Source organism: Trachurus trachurus, assembly GCF_905171665.1.
Source record: "Trachurus trachurus genome assembly, chromosome: 15".
NCBI classification, from domain to species: domain Eukaryota; kingdom Metazoa; phylum Chordata; class Actinopteri; order Carangiformes; family Carangidae; genus Trachurus; species Trachurus trachurus.
In genome coordinates, this window is record NC_139906.1 from 16,520,069 (window position 1) to 16,538,127 (window position 18,059).

An 18,059-nucleotide genomic window follows, 5' to 3' on the forward strand; every position below is an offset into this window, starting at 1 on the left:
AGGTCTTCTGGCACCGGCCTCTTACCTAAGGTAAAAACACCTACCCACGGTGAGGCACCCTTTTTATATTATGGCCCCCGTCAATGCAGTGGCCTGGGGGCTGCAGGGAATGTTGATATTCTTAAAAGCAGGGTTTGCATTGCTTTTACCATGTAAAGCACTTTGTGCTGACCATTTGTATGAAAAGTGCTTTATAGATGAAGATTTGATTTGATGAGAACAACTGGGCAGATTCTGCACAACAATAACAGAATCCCCCTAGTCCACCCAAACCTCACCCCTGCCTGTTTCCCCATGTTTCCAGTATTTGCGCGAAGACAGGCTAACAAGTTGCTAGCTTATCTTTAACTCACCACAGCTAGTAGTCATGTTTTAATGTGGTTTTCAACAAACACTTTTGGATCAAATTGTGTGTAGTTTTGATATTGGGGAACCAGCTTGTTCTCAGGTTGTGCTCAAGATTTGGTTTCTGCTTTAGAAAACAAGTCATGTCTGAATCGATGCAGAGACACAGTTAGTTTTTCCGTAATGAAATACATCCAAGGTTTGAACATGAAGGCATTAAGGCAGCAGGGTGGTGAGTGGAGTTGCTCAACAAGTTCATGAATGGTAGTTGTCTGTATGACAATCCAAGCTGGAGTGAATCACTGTAACTCCACACCTCCTGCTCTCACAGTGCAGTATGCTGGGAGAGGCTCTCCTATTAAACGGGGGAATGTATTCCTCTGTTGACTTAAAGCCTCGGCCCTATCTCTGTGAAACCTGGTATTGTGTTTGGGCTTATTACTGATGCACAGTCCACCACTCTGTCCTTGGGGTGGGACAACGGAGCCTCTGTGCTCTGTCTGGACAAAGTGGGCACCTCAGAAACGAGTCTGCCAAATTGTCATGCATGTGTCCCTGCGTCAGAGAGATAGAGGCTGTCTTGCTGCACGGCATGGAGGGATTACGACATGGCGTGCAGAGCGGCAGGCATCTGTCGTGATGATAACCAAACTGTCTTTTTACCATATTTTACAGGGCTTCAGGAATCCAAATCTTACTTTTTAGAAAGAGGGGAACAGCGGCGAGAAAGAGGTGATCCCATGAAGCCATTTACACCACTCCCAACCCAACACCAACCTGGCCAGCAAACATATCACATTTCTTATGCCCAGGGTGTGTTTGTTATGGGACAACTACATGATTGACATACCAGGTCCCATTAAGTGAACGAGACAAGGTTTTTAAAACAGAAGGAAGCAGAGAGAGCGAGAGGGGGAAAGTAGAAGGAGATGAGGTGGTAAACGATTCAAATATGTTTTCAGAGTGTTAAGATTTTTCTTGGTGTGCACTGGGATGCTTTCATACCCTGCACACTGAACCTGTCAAGCTGGTTGTTCCTGATCATTTTTAGGTTTTGATTCCTGCTCGGCGATACCTCGGCTCATAACAGTATGACTCAGCACTGCTGATGTTCTTATGTCATGCACTCGATGCATTTTCACAGCAAAGAGTGCACACACCTTAACACTTGGACCATTACCACTTTTTTAGTATCACAGTTGTGTCGAATTTTAATGTCCGTCGGCCCTGTTTAGGTTCACTTGATGTGTATTTGTTGATTTCCACTTGTGACCATTATGTCATTGCATGCCAAGGCATGAGTGAGTGTGTTTTGTTTCATCTGTTTCAGTCTGTCAAGGATTGCAGATGCCAATTCAGACACTACAGTATAAACCACAGTCTGAATGCGAACAAAAGATGAGGGGTGGGTAATGAATTTTAGAAACCGTTTTAAGACATACTGTTCAGTTTAACTGATCCAATGAATTACTATTAAATGGGCAGTCAACAGCCTTTCATTTTTTATATCTGAGATCACTTCTTTCCTGCCCTGTGGACATTTCAGTATGAAATATGTTCACTGCTACCCTCTCTGAGCTGGATTTCACCATCCAAAAGCCAAGTTTAGAACAAGAAAGGAGCAGCATTGTTTTTCAGTCTGAGCAAAATATAGACTTGCAGCTCTTGGCATGAGCTCCGAGAGGCAAGCTGAATAATCCTAAAAGAAAAAAAAAAAGGCATTCGGGTGGTGTGTATATGCGATACAGTGCACAGGAGCAGTGAAGACTGTTCAACTGAACTGAAGAAACAACTGAAGAAAACCAAATCAAACACTCAGACAAAAACCTGTACATATCCCAGAAGGTACACTATGGTATGGAAATGAAAAGAATTCAGTCTTGGTAGTACACTCCAGCACTGTAGTGATGCACTTTCATGGAGTTGGGAGGACTCGCAAGAGAGAGAGAGAGAGAAACAAAAGAAAGAAATGTCAAATTTGATGATGCATGACTTTTAGCCTTTAAAATTAGACAGGGCTCCAAGAACACAGTTTCCTACAGCTCCCATAATGCCCATTCCCAGGCCCATATCTTTTAAACTTCATGTCCCAGTTTTTGACAGATAGGCTTTGTTGAAAATTTGGAGTGTCCCAGGCTAAACTGATACCTGCGTGATGTCACTTCACCTGTCAGATTTGACAAAGGTCCACCAGAGCTACAGAGGACTTCATTATGTAACTCCCTTCAGGAGTACAGTAGCGCTCCCAGGAGAGTGGATGCGAACAGTTTGAATGCCAGTCTGACACCAGTTTTTACTTCGAGGGGGAGGGGGGCTACAGAAATGAGTGGGTTCAGTGTTTTTCTGCTTGGGGCAATGCAGCAAGTCAAACAGTCGCTACTATTTTGGGTCAGTCCTTCTTAAGGCCACTGACTCAGGCAGCAGTGTTAACCATCAGGAGTTACACAGCCTATATATCACACACGCTTTTTAAATCCTTAGTAGATAAAACAATCTCTGACAGCAAACTAAATACTGAGTGAAGGTAAAAGTATGTTTGTGCCAAACATTACAGTATATCATCTAAAATATGTCCCTGTAGTGTTGGGAGCACATTGCCCTATTTGAAAGAGACAAGTGAATGACATAAGACACAAAGCAAATGGGAATATGAGTACACACCCAATAAATAAACACAACATGAAACAACCTTTTATCTCCACTTCAACTTGCTGAAAGAAAATTACATCATAAAACATAGTATTAGACATGCTGAAGTGAAAAGAATCGGTTTATGTGATGGCCAATGCAGGACTGGTGCTAAGTCATGGTCACAGTCTGGCTCCACTATCTCCACAATAAAAAAAAAAGGCTTTAGTTTCGACAGGTTATTATGTATTTTAAAACTGAAATTCATATCTTGTGTTGTGGATAGTGTCAAGTATAACATTTGAAACAGTGACACACTTTGCATGATAAAATATGTTCCCTCCTGCTGTATGGAGGAGTTCTAAGAAAAAAATCTGCGATGTATTTTTCTAAAATTCATCTTGAGATGCTTGTATAAAGATGCTTCTATTCATTTATCCGTCAAGAGAGAGTAAGCAGTGTTTCAGCTGTATATGCTACACAGCCCAATTATCCTGGATCAAGCCAGTCAACATGAAGGAGGAGAGTGTGGATAAAAACACCAAGACGTGACTCAGGTCAGGGTTTGTCTGTAGCACAGGAGCAGCATCCACAATGAAAGCAGAGTGAATAATAAGCAATGCCCCCACTTATTATTTGAACCTCTCAACTCAGTGACTCACCAGCAAAGAGAGGACGACATTTGTGTTTTTGATTACAGTGTCTTTGAATTCTCTGATTGCCACATTATCTGCTCCATTTTTCAGGATCAGCTTGTGTTTTACATGTATATACGTGAACAAATTACAGCTTTGAAGCGCTCTCACTGACAAAAATATAAATGTGCAGACATTGCATTTAAAAATGTAGAGCAAGCGGCAGAGGATCCAATGGGATCAGACACATCAAAAGATCTGAAATTTGAATTATTTGAAATCATACATAATATCATATTTCCAACGGAACTTTAGTTTTAGTAACATCTTACTATTTGTCATGTATACACAAACAGTATAGTCCTGCAGCAAATTACCAGTTCACACATCGGCTCATGTTTCAGTTAGAGATGTTTGCTAATTAAGGGTGTTAACGTGTTGTAGCATTATGGTGCACAATCAGCTAAGTGTCAAATTAGCAAGATAGCAGGCTGGTAAGAGCAAAGGCTAATCCTGAGGCAGCCCCCTTAACTATATTTGTCACAACTTTGACAAGAATTATAGGTGCCTATAGGGCGTATGGGGGTGGGGGGGTTGAGTGGGAGGGGGTGGAGACTAATATTCAACAGGTTCAAAGAATTCCTGCTTGTTGCTAAGGAACTAGCCGAGGGTCTGAGTCAGGAGCGCTGCGTACTCAATGTGAGAAGAATGAGTCAGTGATACCAAACGGAAACGGCGTCTCATCTACTTCACAGCAGTGCGATGATAACTATTAATGGTGAGCGGCAGGAAAGGTCAAACATTCAATGTCACAAATAATGAGGGAGCACATCAGCAGGACTTGAGGGAGACTGCAAAGCAATGACAGGAAATGACAGCAGGACCAAGTAGAAGAGGCTGAACTCGGCGTTTCCTTACAAATCGAATTTGGTCGGAAATATGATTTTAGACAAGTGTGGGATCTAAACGCTTAGAAGAAACTTTATTAGATCAAACCCCTGTAGATACTTTAACAGCATTTAAAGTTTTTGCAACAGCTGAGCAATAAAAAAAGACTTACAAAAGATTTTTTTTATGGCAACCACCGTACTGTAGACACATCATAAATACCATAACCACGCCCCCCCAATCCCAATACAGTTTACTTGATAGGCATATGGATTACAACTGACATTCACACCTACACACATTTGCATACTTGCTATTTTAAAACCAACCTTGAATTTAAATAAGTAGTATTCATTAATAAATATTAAGTATTTCATCAGTAAGCGGGTGTGTTGTTCTCTTTTAAAGAAAGATTTCATTAGTAATGTCGGTATGTATGTGCCCGTGTAAGAAAGACGTTTAGCGGTGCAGAATATAAAAATCTTGACGACGACAACATAAACACTTCATAAGACAAACACAGAAATGTAAGTATCCTTTCCCGTCACAATAAGGAAAGTCAAATGTATAAATATGATAGTTCTAAAGTGCATCTGTCAAAGACTTGTCGAATGAAAAGTCATCAGTGGTCCTATTAAAAAAAAAAAGGCTTACAAAACTAAAAACAGACATGTTTGAACGTGCAGCAGATATATTTAACCAAAACTACCTACATACATGCACAGGTTTTTTTTTTTTGTTTGTTTTGTTTTGACGTAATGGGAAAGGAATAAGGTAACAGATAAAAAGGATAAACGTTTTCACATTGTCAAGAGGTGATAATTAGTTCTGTGCCAATTCAGTCAACTCTTGTTTGTTCACACTTGGCTTAACAGACTAGTTTATTTGAATTCGAAGCAAACTTGGCTGATAAAAAAAAGCACAGTGGTGAATAGGTGCCTTCTCTCTGCTAGAAATTACTCTGCAAAATCTCTTCGGTTCAGTCACTGAAAACCTGTGGATTCTTCAGGTTGTCCGTCGTCTAGAGGAGAGGGTTGTGGGGTCTAGATCTTAGGCAGCTTGGGAGCACTGATAAGTGGGTTGGTCTCTTGCAGAAATCGCCGTCCGGCACTTTTGTAGTCATACGTGCAGTCATGCGTCTCTGCGTAGCGGTGGGTGGCACAGAAGTTGTGACCGCACCTACAAGATTTAAATAAACACATTTCACTATGTATGCAAAAAACCCACCTCATCAGGACATAATATTTTATTTATAGTCTTCCTCTCAAGCCCTTTCAGTCAAAAAATGACAACAGTTTCTCCATCAGCAAACATCATCCGCTCAGTCATAAGGCTGTTCTTCTCAGTCACATGACTCCCTCTTTTTAACTTCTCTGGAGGAAAAGTTTTCTTTGACTAAAAATCCCCTCACATGTCCTCTAATCGATTCACAGCAGTCCAATAGTGGAGAGAACACACGCTATTATAGACGTGTAATTTATTTCATCAGTGAGCAACCTTAATCACACAGGTTACCAGCCTTTTGGTTAACAAGGAGTTCTATCCTTTAATGACTCATCCTCTTCAAGTGGCCAATGTCAAGAGATTAGAGTTACATACTGTTGCATCAGATTCAATGTGTACGCCTGAAAAAAGACCCAGGAGACAGAAGTGATCTAGACTGATGTCGTGGGGAGAAACTCTAATAAGCTTAATAGCAGTGAGCAGAGATAGCGATTCAATGGAGAGACAAAATGATGAACTAAAAAAAAAACCTCTTTGTACAAAAAGGGGGTTTTAAAGGACAAGACTGAGTGACAGACAGAGTAACTGATTGAATGACTGAGTGAGTGTGAGTGACTGGAGGGATTTGTACCTGCACTCGTAGCTGGTGGCCAGGCCAGTCTTCTTGCCACAGAGGAAGCAGTGCTTTGCGCTCTTCTTCTTGCTGCCTGTGGGAGCCTTGACTGGAGGTAGGTGGTAAGTTGGAGTGCCTGAGAGAAGAGGACATTTTTTTTTTTTACTTCACAGGAGCCTCCGTGGAATAAGCTGATCATGCAGTGAAAAGGTTTCTATCGGTGGAACAAATCTGCACAGTCCAATAATGTAGCTAGGCTCTCCTCTTTGAATGAAAACATTTCAAGTATCCCTGGTGTCTGCACACGGCGTAAGACTTGTTAGGAATATTTCTCTTGACATACAACTTTCTGATGAAGTCGGGTTGGTTTCATTTGTGCTTGCATAACACAGAATTTAAATTTGCTTAAGCCACATCCATCACATTACTCAAGAGAGTCAAGGTTGGATCAAGGCAGAATCGTGCAAGTTACAGTAGGTAAAATTGCATTTCTCTGTTTTGCACTTCAAACCCATGCAGTGATGCCAAAGTAGATATTTTAACCACCTGTCAAAAGGTAAAACACCTACTGAGGCTCAAAAAACTGAGTTTGGCCGGAAACCCAATATCGTTTAAAGTTTGTCTCAGTTTCTGATTCATCGTCTTTCCACTGAGCAAAAGGAGAGTATTTTCATACCAAGCATTATATCTTATTAATGTCTATCAGATACCAACTGCCTCAAAATAATCCTTCAAAAACACAGCGTTCAAAACTGTCAGATTCAATTCTTCTCATCTTGGGTTTCTTTGTTATCCCTGGCAGTTGTTTTAGAAATGATGTGTGAATTTCAAATTAGCTGCAGTAGATTGAACTTGACCTAAAAAAAAAGGAGTAAATCGGTGACACTCTTCAACAGATTGGTCATGTATGTTTCAAGCAGAAAAGAATTTGAGGAAACAGCTTTGCCATAGGAATCAGTGCCCGTTATAATTTCAGGAAACATGTCACAAAATACTCCTCAGTTCATTTCCGGGAGTCAGGGAACACTGGTTTATGTCAGCATGTACTCGTGATAATCGTGTCTGTGGAAGCATGCGGCTCAGCTAGGTTTGTGAGCCGTGGGGATACGGGAACATACAGATAAAACTGACAGCTCTGTGATGAAGGTACAGGAAGCTTGCTGTCAAGCAGCTGGGCGTGGGATTGGATTTTTATTTGTTTCGTGCACTTTAATCTTCTACCATACAGGCATACAGAGGATTCAGATATATTCAGACCCATTCACATTTTCTACATTCTGCTGCACTGGAGCCTTAATTAGAATTTGACTACATTTGACGACATTTAATTTAGGGCTGTCCCAGTTGAGTTTTGTTAACTCTTGATCCTTATCAGATTCATTAAATAAAGAGGATCTGATCTTTCAGCAGATCTGGTTCTGAAGACACATGATGCACCGAGAGAGACAAAAGTCCCTTTTTGGTGTAACAAAGTATGTCAGCTTGTTTCAGTTGCTGTCAGTGCTGATAGCTTCATTAAAACTGCTGACTGCTGTTTGTTTGTGTTGCCCTGCAGTTCAGTCAGTGGTCACACAGGAAAAGGTTCCAGTGTTTTAATAAAGCACAATGGGAAGTCTGTAAAACTGCAAGTAGCTGGGGCCCAATGGGTTTTTATGAAAAAATACACTGAATTATAGAGCAATTAAAATATTTATTTACAGGTCTGTTCTTTCCTAATAATTTCCAAGGACATTTCCTGGAAATAATTATGATATTGTAATTATAGGGAAATAGATTTACCTTGAAACATGTCCACCTAAACCCCTATCATACAATTTATTATTGGAAACTTTATTCAACTCTGTTTTCCCTAAAATTAGTACCAAATTACATAGGTCTTGCCAGGAAATATCTGGAAAATTATTAGGAAATTGTAGACCCTAAAATAAATCATAATATTTGCTGGTTGCTTCAGATGCAGATTTTCCAGTGTAGCTTTTGCTACATCTCTAATTATCCAATGATGACAATATTAGGACTATTTTTTAGCAAACAAAACAATAATATCTACATTTAATACTCTGTGAATATCATTGTCAACTCAAACCATTGTGGGAAAAAAGTACTCTTGTGTGGTTAGACAGAACTGAACTCTTTGCCCTGAAACGCCAAATGCTACTGTATCCACCGCCTACAACTGGACAACACCCTCCTACAGTGAAGCATGGGGGAGAGCAACAAGCTACTAAGGATGTTTCTTCCCAGACAACAACCTTGAACACATAGCTAATTAGTGCCTAAACAAAAAAAATAGTCATTAGTTGGTTTGTTCATCGCTGTTTGAAGCCGACTCAGGTTTGACCACCTCCAATAAACTCTCTGCCTGTGGTAAACACTGAATTCAAAAATGGTAAACAGAGAGTCTTGACTCACAACTTTGTGCATCGATCCGTGTGTAGTTATGCATATTCAGTCTAAGCATATCAGTGGCTGACATAAATAAATAGATGAATGTGCTAGTGTGTAGGCCAGCCGCCTTCTGTTGTTTGTACAGCTTTTGCGCTTGTAGAAATAATGAGTACGTAAAACCCTTGTGGTGCTTTGTTGTAGCCCTCAAAGAATGTGTACTGAAGGTTTCCACCATAATATCATCTCTGTGTGTGACTGCACCTTTCAACAACTATATATAGTTCATAGTGCTGAACTGTTTGGCTACAGTGTGTGCACTCCAGCACAGCTAGCAGCATTTTAAAATTACAGTGCTGCAAGGTCCACAACTCAAGTGCCCGATCGAAACAGCACAATGCAACACTATCTTGATATACAAGTTCTTAACATTTAGGTGTCTGCGTGTCTCCCTTACCTATTCTCCTGAATGAGGTCATGACTCCTCCAGCTGATGCAAGAGTGTTGGTGGCCTGTGAAAAACAGCAACATGAAATGGTTTTAGAGCAGATCAATAAAATGGGCTGCAGTGCTCAACTACTGAGAAAATTAGATTTGGAAAAAAAAAAAGATGTTGTCCTGGAAAAGAGTCTAAATCACTTTAACAGTCCAAGTATGTTCAGTGGTTTTACAAGGAAAGAACTTGCTGCAACAGGACAGCCTATTATTTGGAAGAGCCAAAGAGATATAGAAAACCGATGCCTATCAGAAGGGTAGCTAAATACAAGATCAAATTCAAGATAACTTTTTTCATAGACCTGACTCTGATTTCTAATATTTTAGCCAGACATTTTAACTACATAGTACACGTATGTATCCGCTAAAATGCAAAGCAATTGGAATTAATTTCATAAACCTGGCTGAGATCATATGATTCTTAACTATTTAGCTAATATCATAAAAAGATAATTTTGACAATTATAGCAAATTATAGTTCTAGGGACATTATTTCTGAAGTTTAAGTTGAGTATTTTGCATAATGCATTCTTTGATGACTCACATCAATACTTCAAAACACATCAGATTCTTTGAAGCTCAAACTAAACGTGAAACATTTTCATAAATCTAATTTCAATAGCAAACACTGTTACCATGTAGGAGGCTGATGCTTGGTGCAACGGTGACATTTGTCTAATGAGACCATCCTGAAGGAGCCTGTTAGTCGGGATGGATGGTAGTCTGGAGCCATGGCTGCTCTGTCCTGAGGCAGTGGCAGGAGGCAACGCCAGTGAAAGTCCTAGACTCTCTCCAAGGCTGTCCCTGCTGCTGCTGCTTTCTGGAGCTCTTGTGGAGAGAGAAGCCAAGAGCTCAGAGTTGTTCAGAGGCCCCAGTGGCTCCTTACAGGCTTGGTTGGCCAACTTAGCGATGCCTCTTGCTTCCCTTTTTGAGATGAGCTCTGGCCTCTTGCCAGGTGACTCCACTTTCACGCCTCGAAGGCGTGGCGGAGGAACTGATGAGGAGGTGGAGGGGTGAGAGGATGCGTTGCCTGGCTTCACTTGTGCAGAGGATTGTGCTTGAAGGTTGGGCTGTAAACAGGAAAGCGTGGGATCAAAAGGCTGAGGCAGCAGTCTGGTCGAAGTGGATGGAGATGTGGAGGCAGGTAATGGAGAGCAAGGACTCATGTGGAAAGATGTGCCAAGCTGCGTCCTATCAGCTCTGCTGGTGAGAGTATCACTTGTCCCAAGTGTCCAGGTACTAAGTGGGGTTGGGGAGAGGGGCAACGGGTGCTGAGCCCCAACCTCAAGGGACCGACAACCCCCCTCCGGCTGGGTGGACACATCCAGACTCAGAGGGTCCAACAAATCCCCAAACGGAGCTCCAGGTTTTGTCGGCGCCACCAGCCCTGCAGCCTCCTCTAACAAACCCAGCCCGACCGCTTCCCCTGCAGGCTCAGCTGCGTCGAAGGCGGCTTCAGGCGGCCCCCTGGTACACAGGGGAGGGAGCTGAGGGTACACGCAGTCCCGCATCAATCTGGTGGTACCTATGTCCAAGCGAGAAACTTTGGGAGGGGGCCGTATTTTTGCAAAGGGCGGGCACGTCTCCCACGGCTCCTCCTCCTGAAGCATGTAACAAGACGGCGAGGAGAAAGAGGGAGGCGGTCGTCTAGGAAAGGAGAAGTGGGCAGAGGACGCAGCACTGGAGGGCAGGGAGGGGTCTGTGGATTCATGGTCGGTGATCGGAGGTAGATGTGCATTCGACTGCCGGGGCGGGTTGATCTGAGGGAGTGAGCGCAGCAGGCGGTGATGGTGTCGTGTGGTGGAAGGTCCTAGCGAGCCGCTGCAGGGATGTGGGCTGACAGGCGGCCGCGGTTTGACCTTTGCTGCCTTTTTCGGCTGGAGAACAGAGAGACAGACATTTCAGATTATACTACAGCGCCGTAACATAAAGGCACAGTATATTTTCAGCTGTTGTAAAAATTATAAATCAAAGTAGTTATCTCATCGCTTAATTTAGGATGCTCATAGAAATCAATTCTAAAACATTAAAATGTCAGTAAAGTTTACAGTCATGAAAAGCTCTATCCTCTTACAAACGCATGCAAATTAGTGTTTGGTGCAGTGCATCTGCATTATGCAAAACGATTGCAGACAACCATTTTCACACCATGTTTATGACATGCAGGAGTGTGTGAGTCTGCATTTTAAAAATGGTGTGAAAATTAATGCTGTGTCCAGGCTGCATTTGCACTCTGACAGGCAGTAAAACTGTAATTCTGTCACTCTGTGATCCGGGCAGACTCCTACTTTCTTGTTGAGGTTCATGTCCTCCATCTTGGCTTTGAGCAGCTTCATTTTGGTCATGGTGATGAAGTTCTCCAGGCTCTGCTGTGCCGCTGCAGAACTCTCTCCATCCTCCTCCTCCTCTGCATACACGTTATACACCGAGCCACCACTAGAAAATATGAGAGGCTCCCTCTGTTAGTGATCTAAGAAACACAGCCTGACGCTGTAGTGGTTCACGACCATCATTGAATAATCAATGTTGAATACTGAACTCCAAACTGGCTGCATAATTATATAATGATACTAATTTATTCTGTTGGTTCCTCAGTCGTGACTCCTTTCTGCATAATTCTTAAAACTTTAAACCTAATGCAATAATGTCTTTACAATTCTGATGTTTTTTGTTACATGACTAATGTGGTTCAACCAATCCCCAGATTCATTAATCATTAAATTATCTTAAAATAAAAACATTATGACAGTATCCTGACCTCAGAGATTCAGACAGAGGAGTCAGGGTGCCATCTCCCCTGTCAACCACTCGGAAGAAATTTAGCTGGTCGCCCTCACGATAAACCACAAATGTGACCTGCTTGTTTGTCACGCTTTTCTCCCAGCCCTCCTCCTTTGTGCTCTCCATCAGATCAGCCACCTCTTTGACAGGGTCCTCCATGGTTACTGAGAAAGATATTGTAAAAAAAAACAAAACAGAAATCAGTACATTTTGATTGTCTCATTTACTATCATGTGACTATGCTGTGTTTTGGTCTGTTACCTCTCCTGGTGTTAATTGGCCCTCCCCTCATGGCTAGGACCAACTTCAAAGTGCAGCCCTCTGCAATGCTGCAAACACAAACAGGATGATGGTCAATACAGAAGAATGGATGAACAGTATTAGACATTAGATATTGAAAAGGTTATGTGAAAAAGAATTTCCCTAATAAGGGACAATAAAGTCTAATGTCTAATGTCAACCTCCCAGTGTATGCAACTCGAACGGGGGAGAAGGGACTGAACAGTAGGCAACATCTACATTAAAGGGCAAACAGGTTTACTCCTGGAAGAGGCTCTGATCTAAAGTAAACAGCACTTTGAGGGTCAGGATGATTTCCAGATGACTTGAGCACGCCTGGGAATATCACTGGAACATTTCTTTCATACGAGCAGATGTTTCATTGCCTACTCTACCTCTTGTGAGTCTAAAACTCCAAAAGCGTACTGCAGTGCGATAGGCAAGCCTAGCAAGATCGCACCAGAGGCTGCTCATGTGGAAAATTAAGTGACAAGCCTTCATAACAATCACCATCAACAACTACCATCTGCAGCCAGCAGAGCACTGGAGGGTGAGGTCTGCATCTCATAAACTGACAAGAGTTAAGGGACAAGCTCTCTAAATATGACCATGTCACTTGTCTCATCTAGCTCTGAATCTGTGGCTCATTTACAACTTGCTGAATTAAATCAAGTCTGAGTCACTGCCACAGCAGGATGGCTTATAAAGCGCACATGCAAATTATACTAAATGCATGTTTTCAAACATTACCAGGAATTTCTGTAACAAGCCTTGTCTGTGTGATTTTGTCTGAGTGTCAGTGCTCTGAAAAACAGGCAGTATTGGGAGAGAGAAGATTTACCCATAGTCATGAAGACAATGTTCATCGTCCAGCTCCAGATTATTCCAGATAAGATGTTGCTGGGCAACAGGGATACCTTTGCAGATAATAAGAGGGAGAAGGTAAGAAAGAAAACAACCACAGTTGACAGGACCTGTTTATATACTACTACCTTCAGGAATCTGAGAGACAACTGAGGTAGGAATGCTGACAACAGAAGCAGACACACACTGCTAAAGATGATTCATGTCTGCCCCCTAAAGACCGGATTATGTAACTGCCTGAAAACTGCAATTTATAGAAATGATGCATTGTCCATTAAAATAGTACAAATTTTGAGAATGTGATTGTTTTTTACCGCACCATACAGGAAGCTTCTTTTACAGCTTAGACCGGCAAATGCATGAGGTTGTTTGGACTAAACTGTCTCCACTGTATCTAACGTCATTGAAAATTAGACAAAACAATAAAGTCTCAGAAGGATGGCAGCCTAATGAATACAAAGGCTCTCCAGATCTACTCCTTGGAATGAGATGGAGAGTATGCATAGTCAGGAAGCTCTCTCTGCCCACAGCGAGTGAACTTGCTGACCCAGGGCTGGAGGTGAGCCAGTGTTGGTGAGAGAGCAAGTGGTCCCTTCATTGCTGAGTGGTATGCTCCATCACAAACACACAGACTTGGCTAACACATCCCCACACACAGAGCACAGAGAGGCCTTTCTGACCAAAACTGAAAACAGCTGCAAAGAATGTAGATATGGGAGGTCATATTGATCTACAACAAAGCAGCCTTGAAGGATTTTCCATGGTGAAACTTTGAAGAAAATCATTTCTTGATAAGTAAGAACCACTGAACACATTCTTCTCAAACTGATGAAAACACAATATGCCACACTCCTACACTACACTGCAGAACAGATTTTCTCTGTGTTCATTCATTCGTGGTGCCTCCAGTGTCTTGTGAGGAAGACAAGCCAGCAGGTGAGCCCACAAATTTGTTGTGGTAATAATATTCAAACTGCCTGACCCTGTTGCACAGTTCTGAATGAAGAGTGCATCTATTATTTCTTTTTTTTTTTTTAAATAGGACAGAGAAGGAAGATTTTACAAACAACCCACTACTGGAGCACAAGACATGGCCTGCAGTACCTACATACTGAATTTTAGTTTGAGTTTTCTATCCATTCTTTTGTTTAATTAATTTAACCTATTGAGCAGCTCTAAATTAATTAAAATGCAAGAACATAAAAAACAACACTTTGAGAGCAGTTGTATACAAATGGCCAAATGGCCCAATTAGTACAACATCCTGGGTTATATAATATGGGCATTATTTCTTAAAAACATGCAAGCAATAACAGGCAAACTTTAAAATAATACACTTTGTACCTTCCAGCCTCTGGATCTTTGCCTTGACTGAAATGACAGCCTCATAGGGCAACACACGCAGCTCAAAACAGGTGCCTGTCAGCGTCTCTATGAAGAGTTCCATAGTGTCATAGAAAGGGATCTTATAATGAAAAGCTCCCACACTGTCGTCATTAAAGAAGGGTGGCTCCTTCCTGTCGGTCATCTTGGCAGGTTGGAGGAGAGAGACTTCAGGGAGACAGTGAAATGGGAGGGCTGGCCCAAGATGAGGGAGAGAGGGACAGGCACTGCTCACCGGCCTCACAACCGTCACACATCCTGCAGGATGACCACTGCTGTAAAGGAGAGTCAAAAAAATTGACTGATTAAAATGCATTTTCAGACGATTTGATAAGCTCACACACTACCAGCCTCTGCAATCAATTGTTTTAGACATATGTGCTCCCCAAAAGTTGACACTGTGATCAACTGACCATCTGAAATAGTTTTTTTTAACACATAAACCCAGAAATTTGTCATTTCACCCAATAATGTATTTAATAGCATTTTCTTTCTGTGTGGGGGTCTATTAAACTAGACTATACACATTCTATACATAGGAAACAGGACTGTGGGAGATATTCACACAATAACTTAGCAATTAAATTATGTACCTGATGGAGTAGTTCTGATAGTAAAACACTTCACACTATGCTCATGCATACGAAAACAATCTCCTTGAGAGGGAACTTGAACTTGTCTTGGAGTACCTTTTAAATTGAGTAGCACTTGTTCGGGAGCAACAGCATGTATCTGTGGCAGCAGACATGTGCAACCATCTTATGAAACATTCAGGGCAGCATTTAGGGCACTGGCCAAAATTCAAGATCAGGTGTGTTACATAAGCCCCATCAGTGGTATGAGGTGTCCTGTGCCTGACCGCAGCCTTTGAGAGATCACCTCTTGTGTCACTTGACTCTCCAACATTTTATCACATATAATCTGCATGAGAGCCAGGTCTGGATAAGGACCAAGTGTTGGATTCAGCGTCTGAAATGATGCTAGGTCATATAACTATATGAGCTTATATCACTTCACTGCAGAGACAACAGAATATTGTAGGTTACACCTTTCCCATTGAGAAGCCAACAGTTCAGTTTCTGCTGCACTGATGAGATCAATATGTGGATATAAAATATTATCTTGTCCCTATGGTTTTTTTTGTACAGCTATCCAAGTCACCCATAATGCACCGAGCCATTCAGCGGATATTTTCTACTTTGCTGGTTATTGAGGCCCAGCACAGGAGCTATAGTAACTCACTCACGCGTTTAAGTAAGGTATACGACACCGAAGACGACGTGTCCTGCTGATTGTTGGCTCTGTATTGTTAGTATTCATGGACTGAGGTGTACCAATCCAGAGACGACAGGGTTGTCACAGCAAAGCAATCTCTGGAAAAAAATGGCTTGGTTGTCAGATTACAGACAAAGCTGTGTGTGTAAAATGCCTCTAGCGATAACAATAAAAGTGGTTGACCACATTACCAAAGCGGACACCAAGGGCCAGGTCGGGGGGGAAAAAAGAAAGAGAGATCATCTGGGTCAGCTAGCTGCATGACAACGGGGATGAATGGAGTTGGCATTCTTCTCAATACATTTCCAGTGGCTAACGTTAGCAAAGAAGGGTCACAAGCATAGATATATAAACATAGATGCCGCGTTCCATACTGCCGAACAGCGCCACCATGCGTCTGCTGGCCGCCATGTTGTGCAGGGCATAAGTTCTAAAGGACTGACGTTCTAAATGCTGTAACCATGGTTGTAACCCCAGATTTTGATTAAATCTATTCACAGGCGTCATTTACGCCGGGGACGTTAACTAGGTACATTATCCTAGAAGCAGCTGAAACAGCGAGCACGGCGCAGAGCTTCCTGTACGCCGGAGCCAACTCGCAACAATGTAGCTTCAGTTAAGTAGTTCTCAGACTCTTTCTGTCATCTCCCGCTTTGGACAAAGAGGGATTTCAAGACGCACCCATAGACTGTATAAAAAAGACGCACCACGGTGATATGCTTAATGTTTGGGTGCAACAAAGTCCCTATACAAAATCAACATCTAACCTGCATCTGCATCTGGTGCACATCTGCTGTTTCTCTCGCGCTTGCTCACTCGCTCACTCTTGATCCGAATATAAATTAATATTATATAAAAAATAAAAAAGGAAAACACACAGACACGCAAATTGAAATGACCAAACTGTAGTGTAGTCTATCAAAAGAGCTGTAGACCTGTAGATATTCCCAAATAAATTTAAATCAAACGCAACTGGACTTGGTTATTTTGTCTAGGAAGACGTTTCACCTCTCATCTAAGAGGCTTCATCAGTTCATGTACGCATCAGACTGATGAAGCCTCTTGGACCTGGACAAATGAAAATATTCACAGGCTTTAGACGTTCTGTGTCCTGCACAATATGGCGGCCCCGCTGACGTATCGCCAGATATAGAACGCGGCATCTACGATTATATATCTATGGTCACAAGCAGTATTTCTTCGTCGCAGTTTTAAAAAAACACAAAGGTCTTTACCAGATTTATGCTGTTAAACCCGCGCTTACCCGTTATCCTCTGCAATAAAACAGTAGCGAAGCCCCGTTAGCCAACGCTGCTAACGTTAGCTTTCGTTGCCATGTTAGCCAACAACTCAAACAATGGCTACCTTTCTTGGTGGTTGGCTAGCAGGCTGCTAGGCTACATCCACAGGCTTCAGTCCGGTCCAGTCCGGCGCAGCTGTCGAGGGAAACGTTACGTCCAAAACTAAACTCATGACGTTTCCAAGCTTAAAAACTACACACGGAAAGAAGTCAACCGCACCGCCGATGTCGGTCGCCGTTGTCCCATTGTTGGCGACAGCATTATACTACCTGTCAGACGAATGAACAACACCTTTGTGATGCCTGATGATTGACAGGACAAAGGAACCAATTGGCGCCACGTATGGTCGATGTGGGCGGGACATGACGTTGTCAGCGCTGGGTGTCAAAGGTGGTCACCTTTACCATAGACCCTATCATACCGTCATCAGTCGCTGTACATCTAATACTAAAAATCAATCAAATATGTGTTTACAACATTAGTACAAATTACTTTCCTAGTACATTTTATCAGTTTATATTAAAGTCTAAGAGCTGCTTCATCTTTTTTTTTTAAATAATTAATGAAATACATTGACAGTGACATGAATAAACATGTTATGATGAAAGTGAACATTTTCTAACATGTTCACATGAATTTTGACCTTTTCCCATACAAACGTTACAAAAATTGTATCTTTATCTAAACTGTCTGATGTCAGATGTTTGTCGCTTTGTAGCACCTAAGGTCCTGATCCTTCAAATTTTTATTAAGAAAGACTTAATATCATCTTCAAGAGCGTTCAGCCTGTCATCTACAAACTGTGCTTTCACTGTGTATGGAGCTTTATTTACAACCTAATGTGGAAAAGGTTACAGAATTTCTAAAAGCTAGATGGGTGTTCTGTGAGTGCTAGGAGAGCAAATGTTTTTTTTTAACTACAATGATGATACTCATTTAAAACTGAACCATAGCCACAAATGA

At 41.9% G+C, this 18,059-nt stretch overlaps 1 protein-coding gene across 1 annotated transcript; it reads right to left on the minus strand.

Annotated features, from left to right (window-relative positions):
* Nucleotides 1-4,738: 4,738 nt before the first annotated feature.
* zfand4 (zinc finger, AN1-type domain 4) lies at nt 4,739-17,376 on the minus strand. The gene is made up of 10 exons (XM_083988716.1): nt 17,161-17,376; nt 14,482-14,795; nt 13,115-13,190; nt 12,256-12,323; nt 11,972-12,158; nt 11,502-11,649; nt 9,849-11,090; nt 9,176-9,230; nt 6,352-6,469; nt 4,739-5,675 (listed from the first exon to the last, which is right to left on the minus strand). Exons 2-10 carry the CDS (start codon nt 14,663-14,665, stop codon nt 5,540-5,542), a joined length of 2,214 nt encoding a protein of 737 aa, XP_083844842.1. The 5' UTR covers nt 14,666-14,795; nt 17,161-17,376; the 3' UTR covers nt 4,739-5,539.
* Nucleotides 17,377-18,059: the final 683 nt, after the last annotated feature.